We start from the raw sequence: 11,587 nt of genomic DNA, 5'->3' as shown, positions 1-11,587 counted from the left end.
CGGCCCACCCAGGCAGAGCCGCATCTGAGTCTTGGCAGGATGCTTTTTAGGGCTTCCTTTTCCTCACCTGCAAAATGGAGATAACAGGGCAACCTGCTCACCAAGGCTCACCCAACGGGGGCTTCTAAACAACACCCACAGTCTCCTCAGGCCACAGAAGGCTGGAGCCTTGGTGACTCTGGGGTGTTGTCACGGAGACCCCAACAGGTCCAGGGTAGGGTGGGGGCCACAGTGAGGCCGTGCAGGGGGAGGGCCCGGCGACTCCCTTGAGGGGGGCAGGAAGGTGGTGGCCACCTCCACCCAGCCAAGTCCTGCTGCTTCTGTCAGATGCTGTGAGAGCAGAGGCCACCCCACCCCAAAACGCTACCCAAATCGAGGCATAACTATGTGTGTGAAAGCCCATGGCCTAGGTCTCCAGCACTCAGGGTGGGGGCTCTCCCCGTGCTTCCTGGGTGACCACCCCACATAGCCGGCAGGAGCTCCCCAGGTAGGTGGCTGGAACTGCCTGGATGTGGGGTGCTAGGCAGGGACCAGCCCAAACATAGGAGGGACCCCTCATCTGCTTGTACCCACTGCCATTCCCAGGCTCCCTCGCATGGGGGTGATGGGGGCCAGGCCTCCTCTGGGGCTGAGGGGCTGGGCAGAGCTGCGGAAAGGAGGCCCCTCGTGGTGGGCCACAGAGCTCCCAACTGGGGTCCTGCCCTGGCAGCCCACCCCTCCGAGGAGCCACCCTCGTGGGTGCACCTGGTATGTGGTCCCCACCCCCAGTGAGGGGAGAGGATGAGCAAAGCCCTGGGTCGCCCCAGCTCCTTGCAGGCTGGTCCTCAGTGGGTGCTGGCCCCAGGACACCCTGCGGCCCCCGGAGTGGAGGTGGGGGCTGTTGTGCCATCAGGTCCAGCTCTCCAGCCCCCTCCACGGGAAGGGCTCTGTTTGCAGCCGGGACAGGGCATCCGGGGGCTCAGCCTGGGTGGGGGTGCCTGGGAGGAATGAGTCCTGCGTGGGAGACAGTTCACTGGTGGGGCCAGTGCAAAGGAGGGCTGGTGAGCAAAGACGGCGTCCTGGGGCGCTGTCGCCAAGGCCTAATTCCGGACACGGCCCTGACTCCAAGACCTCCACCCCACCGCCCGGACGCTCTGTCCCCTTGACGGGGGAGAGCAGCCTCCACAGCAGCCCCTCTGGGGCACCTGGGACTTGGCCTGCAGACCCTGGGTTAGGGCCCAGCCCGCCCTGCCCACCCCCCAAGTGCGCCCAGCTGCCGGCCGCTTCCTCCCCCGAGCGCCCCGAGGACCCAGACCCAGGAATGCCAGCCCAGCCCTGTGGGGAGCCCATCTGCACCCCGGGTCTCGGCAGCCGGCTTGGCCTGGACCTGTCCCCTGGGCACCTGGGTGCCGAGTGGACTCGGAGTGGGTAGGGCATGTTCCCTGCACTCTCTGGACACCTCCAACACGGGGAGGTCGGCCAGTGTCACCCTGCTACGGTCCTGTCTTGTGGCCGTGCACTGCTCGTTCCTTTTGCCGCGGGTACACAGGGAGGGCTGTGGGGATCCCCACCCAGCTGGCCCCACCCGGCTCCCCCCGGCCGTAGTGGCCCCAGGTCAGCCCCCGGTCTAGTCCTTGCCTGCAGGGAAAGGAGTGGGGGGCCTGGAAGGTGGCACCATCCCTGCCTGGGGGTGGCTCCCCAGGGCCGCCAAGCCTTTCCCGTCCTCTGGCCCCAGTGACCAGCCTGCTCTGGGCTCTGCCCCCCTCGCAGCCCAGCTCCCCCTGCCTGGCACCCCCACCCTCCATCTTCTTGATTCCTTGAACCTGCAGGTTGCATCAGGTCCCGGAACGCGAGATCTCACTGTCAGCCCCGCAGCCTCATAGCTGAGCTGGTGGAGCCCCTGGGGGACACGGCTCCTTTTTCTAGAGCATTCTCTGTGTGGAAGGCAGTGGACTGGGGGGAGCCGCCATTTGCTGCCCCTTCACCTGCCCTGAACATCCAATCTCGATCTGTCCCAAGCTTCCGGTCCCCAAGCACCCTGGGAGGGGCGGCCGGCGGGATGAGAGCCAGGCTCCACTGCTGTCTCCAAGAATGATGTTGGATAATGGGGAGCAGCCTCCCTGGGCACTGCAGTGGCCACAGCCCCCCTTGCGCCTCCCTGGGCCCCTGGACCCCCTGGGCTCCGTACCACCCAGTCCTGGGGCTGGGATTGGCTCCAGGACAGAGGAGGGCAGGCCAAGGAAGCCGAGTCACAGGATGGACGTTCCAGCCGGAGCATGGCCCTCTGCCCAGGGTCCCTGCCACCCCTCCTGGCCCAGATGCCCAGCCCCTGGCTGCAGGACACGGGTGGAGGAGCAGACTTCCCGTGGCCTGCACCCCCAGCTTCCCTGGGGCCCTGAGTTTCAGCCGCAGGGCCTTCCCTTTCTGCGCCTTCCCCACCACCTTTCGCCAAGTGGCTTCAGGCTCCCAGGAGAGAAGCGCGGTGGCAGCCGGCAGCCCTGGCTGTGGGCAGAAGCCGGGGGTGGGAGGGTGGGCTGGGGCGGGGCGCGTGGGGGTGGAGGGTGTACGTGGGGTGGGGGCAGCCTCTGGTGACAACCTGTGCCTCTGAGGGGACGAGGGCCCCCAGTGGGTGGGGCTGCCCCAGGCCCGTGAGGAGGTGCGGGGCTGAGCTCCCGGGTCACCCTCTGGCCGCTCCTAGCCCGCAGGCCGAAGTGCCCCCGACCCTGCCAGGGGCCCTGGAGGGAGGGTCCCACAGGAGAGGTGAGGGCGGGCATGGCCTGTGCTGGGGCGTTTCCCAGGAGCCGCCCAGGAGCTGGGTCTGGGTGGGACATGCACGGGGTCCAATGGGGGCCACGGCTTTGGTCAGTCGTGCCCCTCTCCTTGGTGACCACAGCGACTGCTTGTGTCTCTGGGAGACAGAAGTGAGGCCCGGCCAGGGCTGGCTGTGGGGACATTGAGACCAACGGGTGGCTGGGCGAGGGGTGTGTGGGCGGCCCGGGAGCCTCTCTGAACCTCAGGCTCCTCCTCTGCCGGGTGGGTGCAGCAGAGCCCAACTGACAGCTTGTGGGGGTTTAGCATGCTGACCCCCCTCATGCTGGGGCACCTTCCCCTCCTCGCCCACTCCAGAAAAACTCCCACAGTCCATCCCGGGCACTCCATGCTGTACCCCACCCAGAAGACCTGGGGGTTCCCTGCCCCTCCCCCATCACCCTGTGAACATCTGTCAGGCCCAGGCCAGGAGCTCCAGGGTCTCCCATGTCCAGCAGGCTCCTCAGTCCCTTCCCTGCTGTCCATCTGTCCCTGTCCTGGCCCTGAACCACTGGGGTTCAGCTGCCTGGCTTGGCCGGACCCCCCCGTCTTCCCCGACCGGGCTGCCCACACCCCATCCCTACCTGAGCTCCCCTCAGACAGGGGTGTGCCTGTGTGATCAAGAGCTCCGAGGAGGGGCAGCGTCTGCCCAAGGGTCACTCAAACCAGGCCCCAAAGACCCGGCCTGAGCTGGGTGTGGGGGCGTCCCTGTACAGGGAAGGGAGGGGCGGAGGCTCAAAATGCTGGATGGGCAGAGCTGGACGTGGGCATTGGGCAGGTCGGTGGGGCGCCTTCCACTCTCCGGGGCTCCGCTCCCGGCCTCTGCGCTCTGTGCGTTCCCCCACCTGGTGCCCCGGGGTACGGAGTGCGGGGCAGGCAGCCCCAGGGCCACGGGAACGACGCCCTCCCCTGGTGGCACTGCAGGCTGGAGATGGCACTGGCGGCCGGATCGGTTCCTCAGGAGCTGAAAACCAGCAGTGCCTAACGTCTAACGCCTCGCACGGTCGTGAGGTCTGGGGATCTGGACGCGGTGTGGCTGGGTGGCCCGGGCCGTCGGGGCCTCAGGTTCCCACCACACAGACCCCTCAGGGTGGCCCATGTGTCCTCACCACACGGCCGGCTTCCCCAGGAACCAGGGAACCGAGATCCAGGTGATCCGGTGATCCAGTGGGCTGAGAGGGAGTGAGGAAACCCGTGAAGCCCTGCCCCCCGGGATCGGGCTGGGGCCCCCAGTCCGGCCCACACTGGGTGGCAGGAATAGGCACTGCCCTTTTCGGGAGCAGCGGAGGTCTGGGGGTGGGGGCGGGGGCGGGTGGGTTGCAGCACTGACCCGGGCCACTGGGAGTCCTGCCACCACGTGGTCCCAGCAGAAGCCGCCCAGCTTTGCCCGTCCTGGTGGGAGCCCTGGGGTGGGGCAGGTGAGCCCAGGACCCCCTCCCCAGCCGCTGTGTCCCCCACGCTCGTGTGCCCCTTGCCGTCCTTCCCCCTGCTCTCCGAGGCGTGGAAGGGGACGACCACCTGCAGGCCTCGCTGGGAGGGTGGCCCGAGGGGTGGGCAGCGGAGGAGGTGCTGCAAGCGCGGCCGGGTGGACAGTGGGTGCCCGGGTGGACGGTGGGTGCCCAAGTGGCCAGTGGGTTCCTGGGTGGATGGTGGGTGCCCAGCGGGCACTGCACAGGCAGGCTTTCTGAAATGCACATGGCCATAAAGACCAGAAAGCCGAGGCTGTGGGATAAGCCAGGCCCTGAAACACTCCGTCGTGCTCTTCTGGCCCCAGCTGTCCTGCGGGGCGTACCTGTGACCAACTACAGAAATAGGTGCAGCGGCCAGCGGGGCCAGTGGCCAGGCCCGAGCCGCCCTGACCCCCCAGCTGGCCCTGAGGGCTGTGGTTCCCTGGTCTCCTGCCCCCTCGGCCACTCCCTGTAGCCCCTCCACGGCCCAGGAAGGAGATGGGGTGCGGGGGCTCCCTCCTCGGGAGCTGTCGCCTGCAACCCAGCCCCTCAGTGCTCCATCCCTGCCCCTTGCAGGGCCTCTCGGACCCGCACCCAGGCAGCCCACCCAGCCGTGGGGTCACCTGACGCCCTGCAGAGTGTCCGCCTGGCCTGCGTGGACCCTGCCCTGGCCTGGGGGGATGCTGCTAAGCGCAGTGGGGGGCCGGGCAGCCCTGAGAGACTCCCATTCTCCACCAGCCCTGGGTGGGGAGGCTGGGAATGCACCCCCCACCCCTGTGGCTGCCCCAGCTTCCGGGGTCCCACCCCCCTGTTCCCTCCATCTTCTGCCCCTCTTTACATCACCCACACGTGTGTTTGGGGGCCCAGGCCCTGTCGTCTTCTCTCTGTCCACTCCCTCGAGTGTCCTTGTGCCCACGGCCCCGAAAACACACAGTAGCCTGAGCTCTCCTTGGGGGCCCCCAGATGCTCTTGGCCTGGGCTCCCTGTGCCCCTGCCTTGACCTCCCCACAACCTGCTCTGCCCAGGGTGGGGACGAGGGGGTCTCCAGGCCTCCCCCTGTCCACCATGGGTGTCCCCAGTCACGAGCCAGGGCTGCATGTGAGCTGAGTGTGGCCAGGAGGGGGGCGCCCCTTGGTTCCCACTCTCCTCCTTTCCCTTCCACGGCCACACCCCGGGGCCCGTGTCCTCCAGGATCTCAGTCTCAAGCATCCAGATCAAGGGGGCCGGGGTGGGGGGAGGAGTTGCCCCACCTTCCTGCCCCGGCCCCTGCTGTGACTCAGCCCAGAGCTTCTGGAGACCACCTGGGGGGAGGGGGAGTGCAGACCTGCGGGCGGCCCCGGTGGGGACGCGGGCTCGCGGTGGCCTTACCCCACGGGCGTGGGGGCGGGCCGTGTCGGGCGGCCATCTGGGTTCCTGCCTGGCTCCAAGGGGCTGCCACAGGGCCCTTGGCCTGCCCAGGCCTCAGTTTCCTCATTTTCACCCAGAGAGGGTTGGGCCTTGGGCTCCTGGGATTTGGTCACGGTGTGAAAAGGCCACGAGTCCCCCAGGGCACCCAGCCCCTCCGTGTGAGGACCTGTCACCTCCCATCCCGGGGTCGCGGCCCCCGATCCCTAAGCAATGGGGAGATCCGAGGGGAGGGCGCCATGGCAGTGCCTGCCTGGCTATTCCTTCCGGATACTCAGGGCATAGCCTGGCGCAGACCCCTCCGGATGCCCACTGTCAGCTTCGCAGGCAGCACCCCTCAGTGGCCCCAGGTGCAGCATCCTTGGCTGCCCTGTCTCCGTCTGACCGCCCACCCTCCGGGACGTGGCCGGCGCGGGGCTCCTGCGGGGCGTCCCGGAGGTTGCCGTCTGCGCTCCCTGGTCCTGCCCGGACGAGGCCAGTCCTGCTCGTACCCGCTTCCCGCCCGCAGCCAGGACACCCCCTGCCCGCAGCCATGGCCCGAGTGGGTGGCACGTCTCAGCCATGCGTTCCTGGGCAGCTGTTCTCTGGGCTCGCAGGGTGGGAGGGCTCTCCCCACTGAACGCCCCCTCTGGGGTCTCCTTTCCCCAGGCCCCTGGGGGATGTGCCTGAGCGTTAGTGCCCGCCGACCGTCCTGCTGGAGGCACCCCCGGTGCAGCGGCCAGGGGCACGGGTGGCAGCTGGCCAGCTTGCTCCCCTCCTGCCCCCGCAGCTGACGCAGGGTGTGTTCCAGCCAAGGGGAGGGGCTTGCTCAGGCCCATGCAGGTCAGGGGTCCCCGCTGGGCCCCTGCCCGCACCTCCTGCCCCGACGTTCTGGGCCCCTCAGTGGGGTCGGCCACCAGCGGCCAAACTTGGCTGGAAGGACCAGGCCATGGTGGCAGCAGGGTCCGACCCCTCAGGCATCCCTGCTGCTTGTGCCCCCTGCCAGGCCAGGCCACCTTCCCAGGGCACTCAGGCCCCCTAGGGTCAGGCCGGATGCTGGGATCGGAGAGCCACCGCCCTGACGAGGCCCCTTCTGCCCTTCCCGCCTTTCCTGGCAGATGCCATGGGGTGGCAGAACATCTGCCACCGGGCACTGTGCCCCCTTGGCCGCTCCCAAGCCCCTCTGGCTGTGAGGTGAGGCAAGTTCTAGAGTCCACTACAGAGGGTGGCCATGCAGGGGTCACGCCCATGTGTAGAGACTGAGGGATTTTCACAAGCCAGACCCACCCTCACCATGGCCCCAATGAGAATTCCACCTGCTGGGGCCAGAGCAGGGGTCCCCCATGGACTGGGTGCCCCTCATGGTTTTAGGGGCTTGAAAATAGCCCCCTTCTCGCCCCCCCCCCAGGAAGAGCTGTCCCAGGAGGCTAGGGGCCCCAGGCAGGAGGCAGCACCCTCTAGTTGGTGTTTAGGGGATTTTGGGGTGCAGGGGATGACTGGCAAGAGGGATACTGCAGAAACCCCACTGAGAGGTCAGAAGTCCGGGATGCAGGGCCCTGGTGGGGAGCTGGGGTCACTTGGGGGGGGTGCCGTGGGGCTTGGTGGCCCTGGGAGGGGGTTCAGGGTGGTGGGCTGTACTCAGGGAGTGGGACTGGGAGTGACCGGCCATGAGGTCCAGCCGGAAGCACCCCGGCACTGCTGCCTGCCCCTGCCGCCCCCTCCCCATTCATCCGAGGCCTGGAGTGATGCCAGGGCCCCCGCAGACTCCAGGCCAATCTCCTGGTAGACTCTGCTGCCTGGGGCCCAGCTCCTGGGGTGCCCCAAGCAGGGGTCAGGCCAAAGGAGACCCCAGGCCCTCCTTGGACGCCTGCTCGAGGACACTGAGGAGGCTCCAGTCCAGCTGGTCTCGGACCCTCCCTCACCCTTGCAATCTCCCGGGAGATGGGCTCCCCCTGGGCCCAGAACCCCTGCCCGTCCCAGGCTGGGGACAGAGCTCGACTGCTGGCTCCAGCGCCCAGGTGCAGCCGCCCACTCCAGCCCTGGGGGCCTGGCAGCCCCTCAGGCGCCTTCTCGGTCCTCGCAGCCCCTCAGGCTGTTGCCAGGAAGCTGACGGTGCCTGTGCAAAACCACGGCCAGCACGTTCCCCCAGACATGGGTTTTCAGGCACCCCCATTGCCTGGGGTGCACTGGGGCGCACTGCCCTCTCCCCCCTGCTCCTGAGTGGCCTCCCAATGCCCCAGCTCCGCTCTGGGCTGGTGCGTCCCCAAAACCCGCCCACCCCAGGCTGGGGGCTGCCTCTGCCCTGGGGGGCTGCACCCTGGCACCCTCCCTCCCCAGGCAGGGGTGCAGGCACCCTTCACTGGTGTCCTGGAGTCTGACCCCAGCCCCGCGTCCCGGGGGCAGGGCAGCAGGGAGGCAGTCGAGGTCTGCGCCCTATTCTAATAGAACGACAAGCCCAAGGGGGCCAGAGACACCCCCTCCCCCATGCTGAGGAGACCGGGTAGGCAACGGGAGGGGTGGCGGGCAGGTGGAGACCCCAGGGCAGGAGGGAGTGGGCCAGGGCACAGGGGGGGAGAAGGCGATGGGGGGTGGCGGCAGAAGGGCGAGCGCGCCAGTCCGGAATCCGCACACTTCTCCCGGGCCCCAGGAGCCCTGATGTGCCGGCGGAAGGAGCAGGAGGCAGTGTCCGGTCCTGGCTCTCCCCACGGCCCGGACCCCTGGTTCTCCGGCCCGGGCCAGGGCGAGCCGCTGCTGGCCACAGAGCCCTCGGGGCTGCTTGGTGGCCGCCCGTTGTGCAGCCCCTGCCGTCCTCAGTGAAGGCCTGCCCCTCCAGAAGTGCAGCGCCGGACCCCCTTCTTATGCCTTCCTTCCCCTCCCTTCGTGACCCCCAGGTGCACCCCCACGACCCCCCATGTGCAGCCCGCAGTCCTTGTGCTCCCCCCAGCCCCGGCTCTGCGCCCGTGGGAGCCCCCGGGACGTTCAAGACCACCCCTCGGGGCTGGGAGACGGGTCGCCCGGGGAGCTGGATCCCAGGGTCCTCGGCCGGCGGCGGGGCGTCGCCGCCCTCCCCCGAGCCCCGGAGCTCCGTCCTGGGGGTCGCCCCACGGGTAGGAGGGGAGGCCGGGGCCCCACGGCCCGGAGAACCCGGCAGGGTCGCCCCGGCGCCTCCCCGCAGACCCCCTCCTCACCGCCCGGGGCGGCGGCCGGGGCTGGGGGCGCCCCACGGGGACCCGCGCCGCACGGACCCCTCGGCGCCTGCGCGCGGGGCGGGCGTCGGAACGCGGGGCCGGGGCTCGCGTTTCCCGCCGGCGGGCGGCGAGCGCTGCACCGAGCGCGGCTGGGGCGGCGGCGGGCGGACCGGGTCGCTATGGCAACGCGGCGGGGCTGCGAGCCGCTCGGGGCGGGCGTTCCGGGTGAGACGCGGCGGGGCCGGCTCGCGGGGCCTGGGCGGGGAACGCGGGAGGGCGCGGCGGGAGAGCGCGTCGCCGGCGCGGGGGACCCGGGCGCGTGGGTGTTGACCCCGCAGAGCTCCGGGCGCGGGCCTTGGTCCCCGCGGCCACGCCCCGGCTGTCCCCCGCGACACCGGGGCTCTTCAGACGCTGCGGCGGGCTTGGTCCGGGTCGTGCCCGGGGATGCGACTCGCGTTGGCGTTCCCGGCCCTCGCGGCGGCCTCGCTGCCAGTCCCTGTGCTGGTGCGCGGGGGTGCAAGACCCGGGTGCTCGCTGGCAGCGACGACCCCCAGGGCACCTGCCCCAGGCCCGGGTGCTTTCCCAGCGCCTTAGCTGTTTGGCCTTTCCCATGACCCGAGGAAGCGCGCGCAGAGGAGGGATTCAAACCCAGGCAGTCTGCCTCCAGGCTTTTTCTTTTGAGACTTACAGAAAAAAAAAAAAGAAGAAGCAGCAGCAAAACCAGTACATTCCTGTGTACCTTTTGCCAGATCCCCAAAAACGAACTGGGACACCAGCATTGGCAGAATACATTGGCACAACCCAGGATCCTGCCTCGCATTTAGCTGCTGCGGTTTCTTCTTTAACCTGCATGGCTCCTTGGTCTGTCTTTACCTCGATGTTTCTGAAGGGCTCTAGCTGGTAATTTTATAGAATGCCCCCCCCCCCAATTGCATTTGCCCCATGTTTCCTCTTGGTTAGTTTAAAGTTACGTATTTTTAGTAAGAAAAACTTCAAAATCGTGTCCTTCCTAGTGCATCCTGTTAGAAGCAGTGTGATGCAGGGTTGCCACCATACTGGGCTTGTTTAAAGTGGTGTTTGCCAGGTTTCTCGATTGTAAAGTATCTACTTTTACCTTTGTAAATAAATGTCCTGTATTTGTTCGGGGGACACTTTGAGATCATGTGATATCATTTCAACCATGCTTTCTACCACTGGTTTTAGCATCCATAGGTGAGTCTTGTCTGAAATGTGGTATGTGCCCAAAGGTGATTTTCTATTTCCATCATTCCTTCCACATTTATTGGTTGGAATTCTGTAAGGAAAAACTTTCCTTTCACTCTCCTTTATCTATATTATTCAGTTATTTTTCTGTCTTAGTATATGCTCATAGATTCTTATTCCATGGGCTATAATCTATTGCTGTCATTTATTGTGTTGCTCAAAATGACCCATATTTGGTCCCATATTTGGCCCTTGGGAACCCCTTCAAGTTGTCATGTCCCCAGCCTTTTTGAGCATTTCCTTTCTTTCTGGCACCACAAGATGTTCCAGACGCATCTTGTGCTTTTTCTTGCCCAGCCCTGGAATCGGCCACTCTCTAAGGAGCCCTGTTTCCCATCAGTTGGGGATGGTGTTTAGAAACCAAGATCCTGCTGCTGGGTGTACTCGTTGCTGCTGGGGTGTCATGCCTTCTCCCTGGACAGAGCCCGGACGTAGGTGTTTGTGTCCACCACGCACATCTGTGTCTGTATCCCTGTATGTGTTAGAATCCATGAGTTTATTCTGATTCTTCCAATTCCAGTGCCTCACAACAGGCTTCATTCTACTTTCCCCTACCTTATTTGCGATTCATTCTCTATACCTGGCTCCCATTGTCCTCAGTATTTATTTGTTTGCTCAACCGTAGGATACACATCAAGTAGTTTCAGAATTGCCAGCCCATATGCCTGTGAAAAACATACTAGTTGGAGTGTAATATTTGTGTGCAGTTATTTTTGTTTTTAGCCTTAGCATATATTGTCAAAACACTGTTTTCCAAAGTTACTTTAGGGTGTTTATGTTATTCATTTGTAATAAAGTCAGGCTCACTTGTTTCTGCTCGTATTCCATTTGGAGTCCTTAGGAATTTTGTTTATTTTTTAATATGTACAACATTCATATGACTCTAAAAGTCAGCAGAATCTAAACTCTTACCCTCAAGTCGAGTCAACTTCTCTTCCGTTTTATTTCTCATTTTAGTCCCTTCTCTGTTCTGTTTTTAGGCAAGTGTATTTTTCACTTTTGAATCTAAATTAAGAAGCATGGTCTGCCCTCCCAGTGTGAGTGCCCCTCACCCTGCTGCAGTTAACATCGCCATGCTGGGGTTAACCTCGTCTGCTCCACTCTCCTGAGTTTTGGGTTATAATGGTTGTGACTCCTCTTTGGCAGGCAGCGAAGGAAGGGAGTAAAGGCTCAGGTGACAGGCCCATCGTTCCGTCACGCAGCAGTGTTGGGGTTCCGCAGGGCACCGGCTTGAGTCTTGTGTGCCGAGTGCAGATTGGTTAAGCCACCCTGGACTTCAGTTCCCACAAAAACGTTTCCTAAGTCAAGCTCACTGAACATATTGGAGGAGCCCCGGAAGGACGGCTTTCCTTTCCCAGGTAGGGAGGGTCTTCTGCACTGGAATTGGCGAGGCTGGCAGTGTTGGTGGCTGATGGAAGCCCCAGAAGGATCGGCTGTGAAGGGAGCCGCTGCGCGGCCAGGCCAGCAGATCATGGCGCCCATGTGTCGGTTCCCGGGTGTCTGCTGGTGACTCGCTAG

General features: G+C 65.0%; 2 protein-coding genes across 9 annotated transcripts in view; one reads left to right on the top strand and one right to left on the bottom strand.

Moving 5' to 3' along the window:
* The window catches only part of CCDC57 (coiled-coil domain containing 57), a 155,318-nt gene that overhangs the window by 9,606 nt on the left and 134,125 nt on the right, over nucleotides 1-11,587 (top strand). For 3 of the 8 annotated variants that reach the window (XM_037810649.1, XM_037810647.1, XM_037810654.1), the window contains exon 1: nucleotides 9,746-11,427. The exons of 3 other annotated variants lie outside the window; for them this stretch is intronic. Coding sequence is in view for 2 of the 5 variants with exons in the window: in XM_037810653.1 (XP_037666581.1) it covers nucleotides 9,417-9,667 (251 nt within the window). In the remaining 3 variants the exon portion in view is untranslated. 2 more of the 8 variants (XM_037810651.1, XM_037810653.1) reach the window with 2 other exon arrangements.
* LOC119514850 (collagen alpha-1(I) chain-like) lies at nucleotides 1,473-6,914 on the bottom strand. Its single transcript, XM_037810562.1, has 12 exons — nucleotides 6,906-6,914; nucleotides 6,635-6,834; nucleotides 6,032-6,551; nucleotides 5,604-5,845; nucleotides 4,859-4,921; nucleotides 4,580-4,769; nucleotides 4,175-4,317; nucleotides 3,897-4,077; nucleotides 3,502-3,751; nucleotides 2,661-2,797; nucleotides 2,356-2,481; nucleotides 1,473-1,802 (listed from the first exon to the last, which is right to left on the bottom strand). The coding sequence occupies exons 1-12, from the start codon at nucleotides 6,912-6,914 to the stop codon at nucleotides 1,473-1,475; spliced, it is 2,391 nt and encodes a 796-aa protein (XP_037666490.1).

The sequence above is a fragment of the Choloepus didactylus genome, chromosome 18 (assembly GCF_015220235.1).
Source record: "Choloepus didactylus isolate mChoDid1 chromosome 18, mChoDid1.pri, whole genome shotgun sequence".
Taxonomy (NCBI): Eukaryota; Metazoa; Chordata; class Mammalia; order Pilosa; family Megalonychidae; genus Choloepus; species Choloepus didactylus.
Note: the sequence above shows the minus strand (reverse complement) of the source record. Positions and strands in the feature narration are given on the sequence as shown.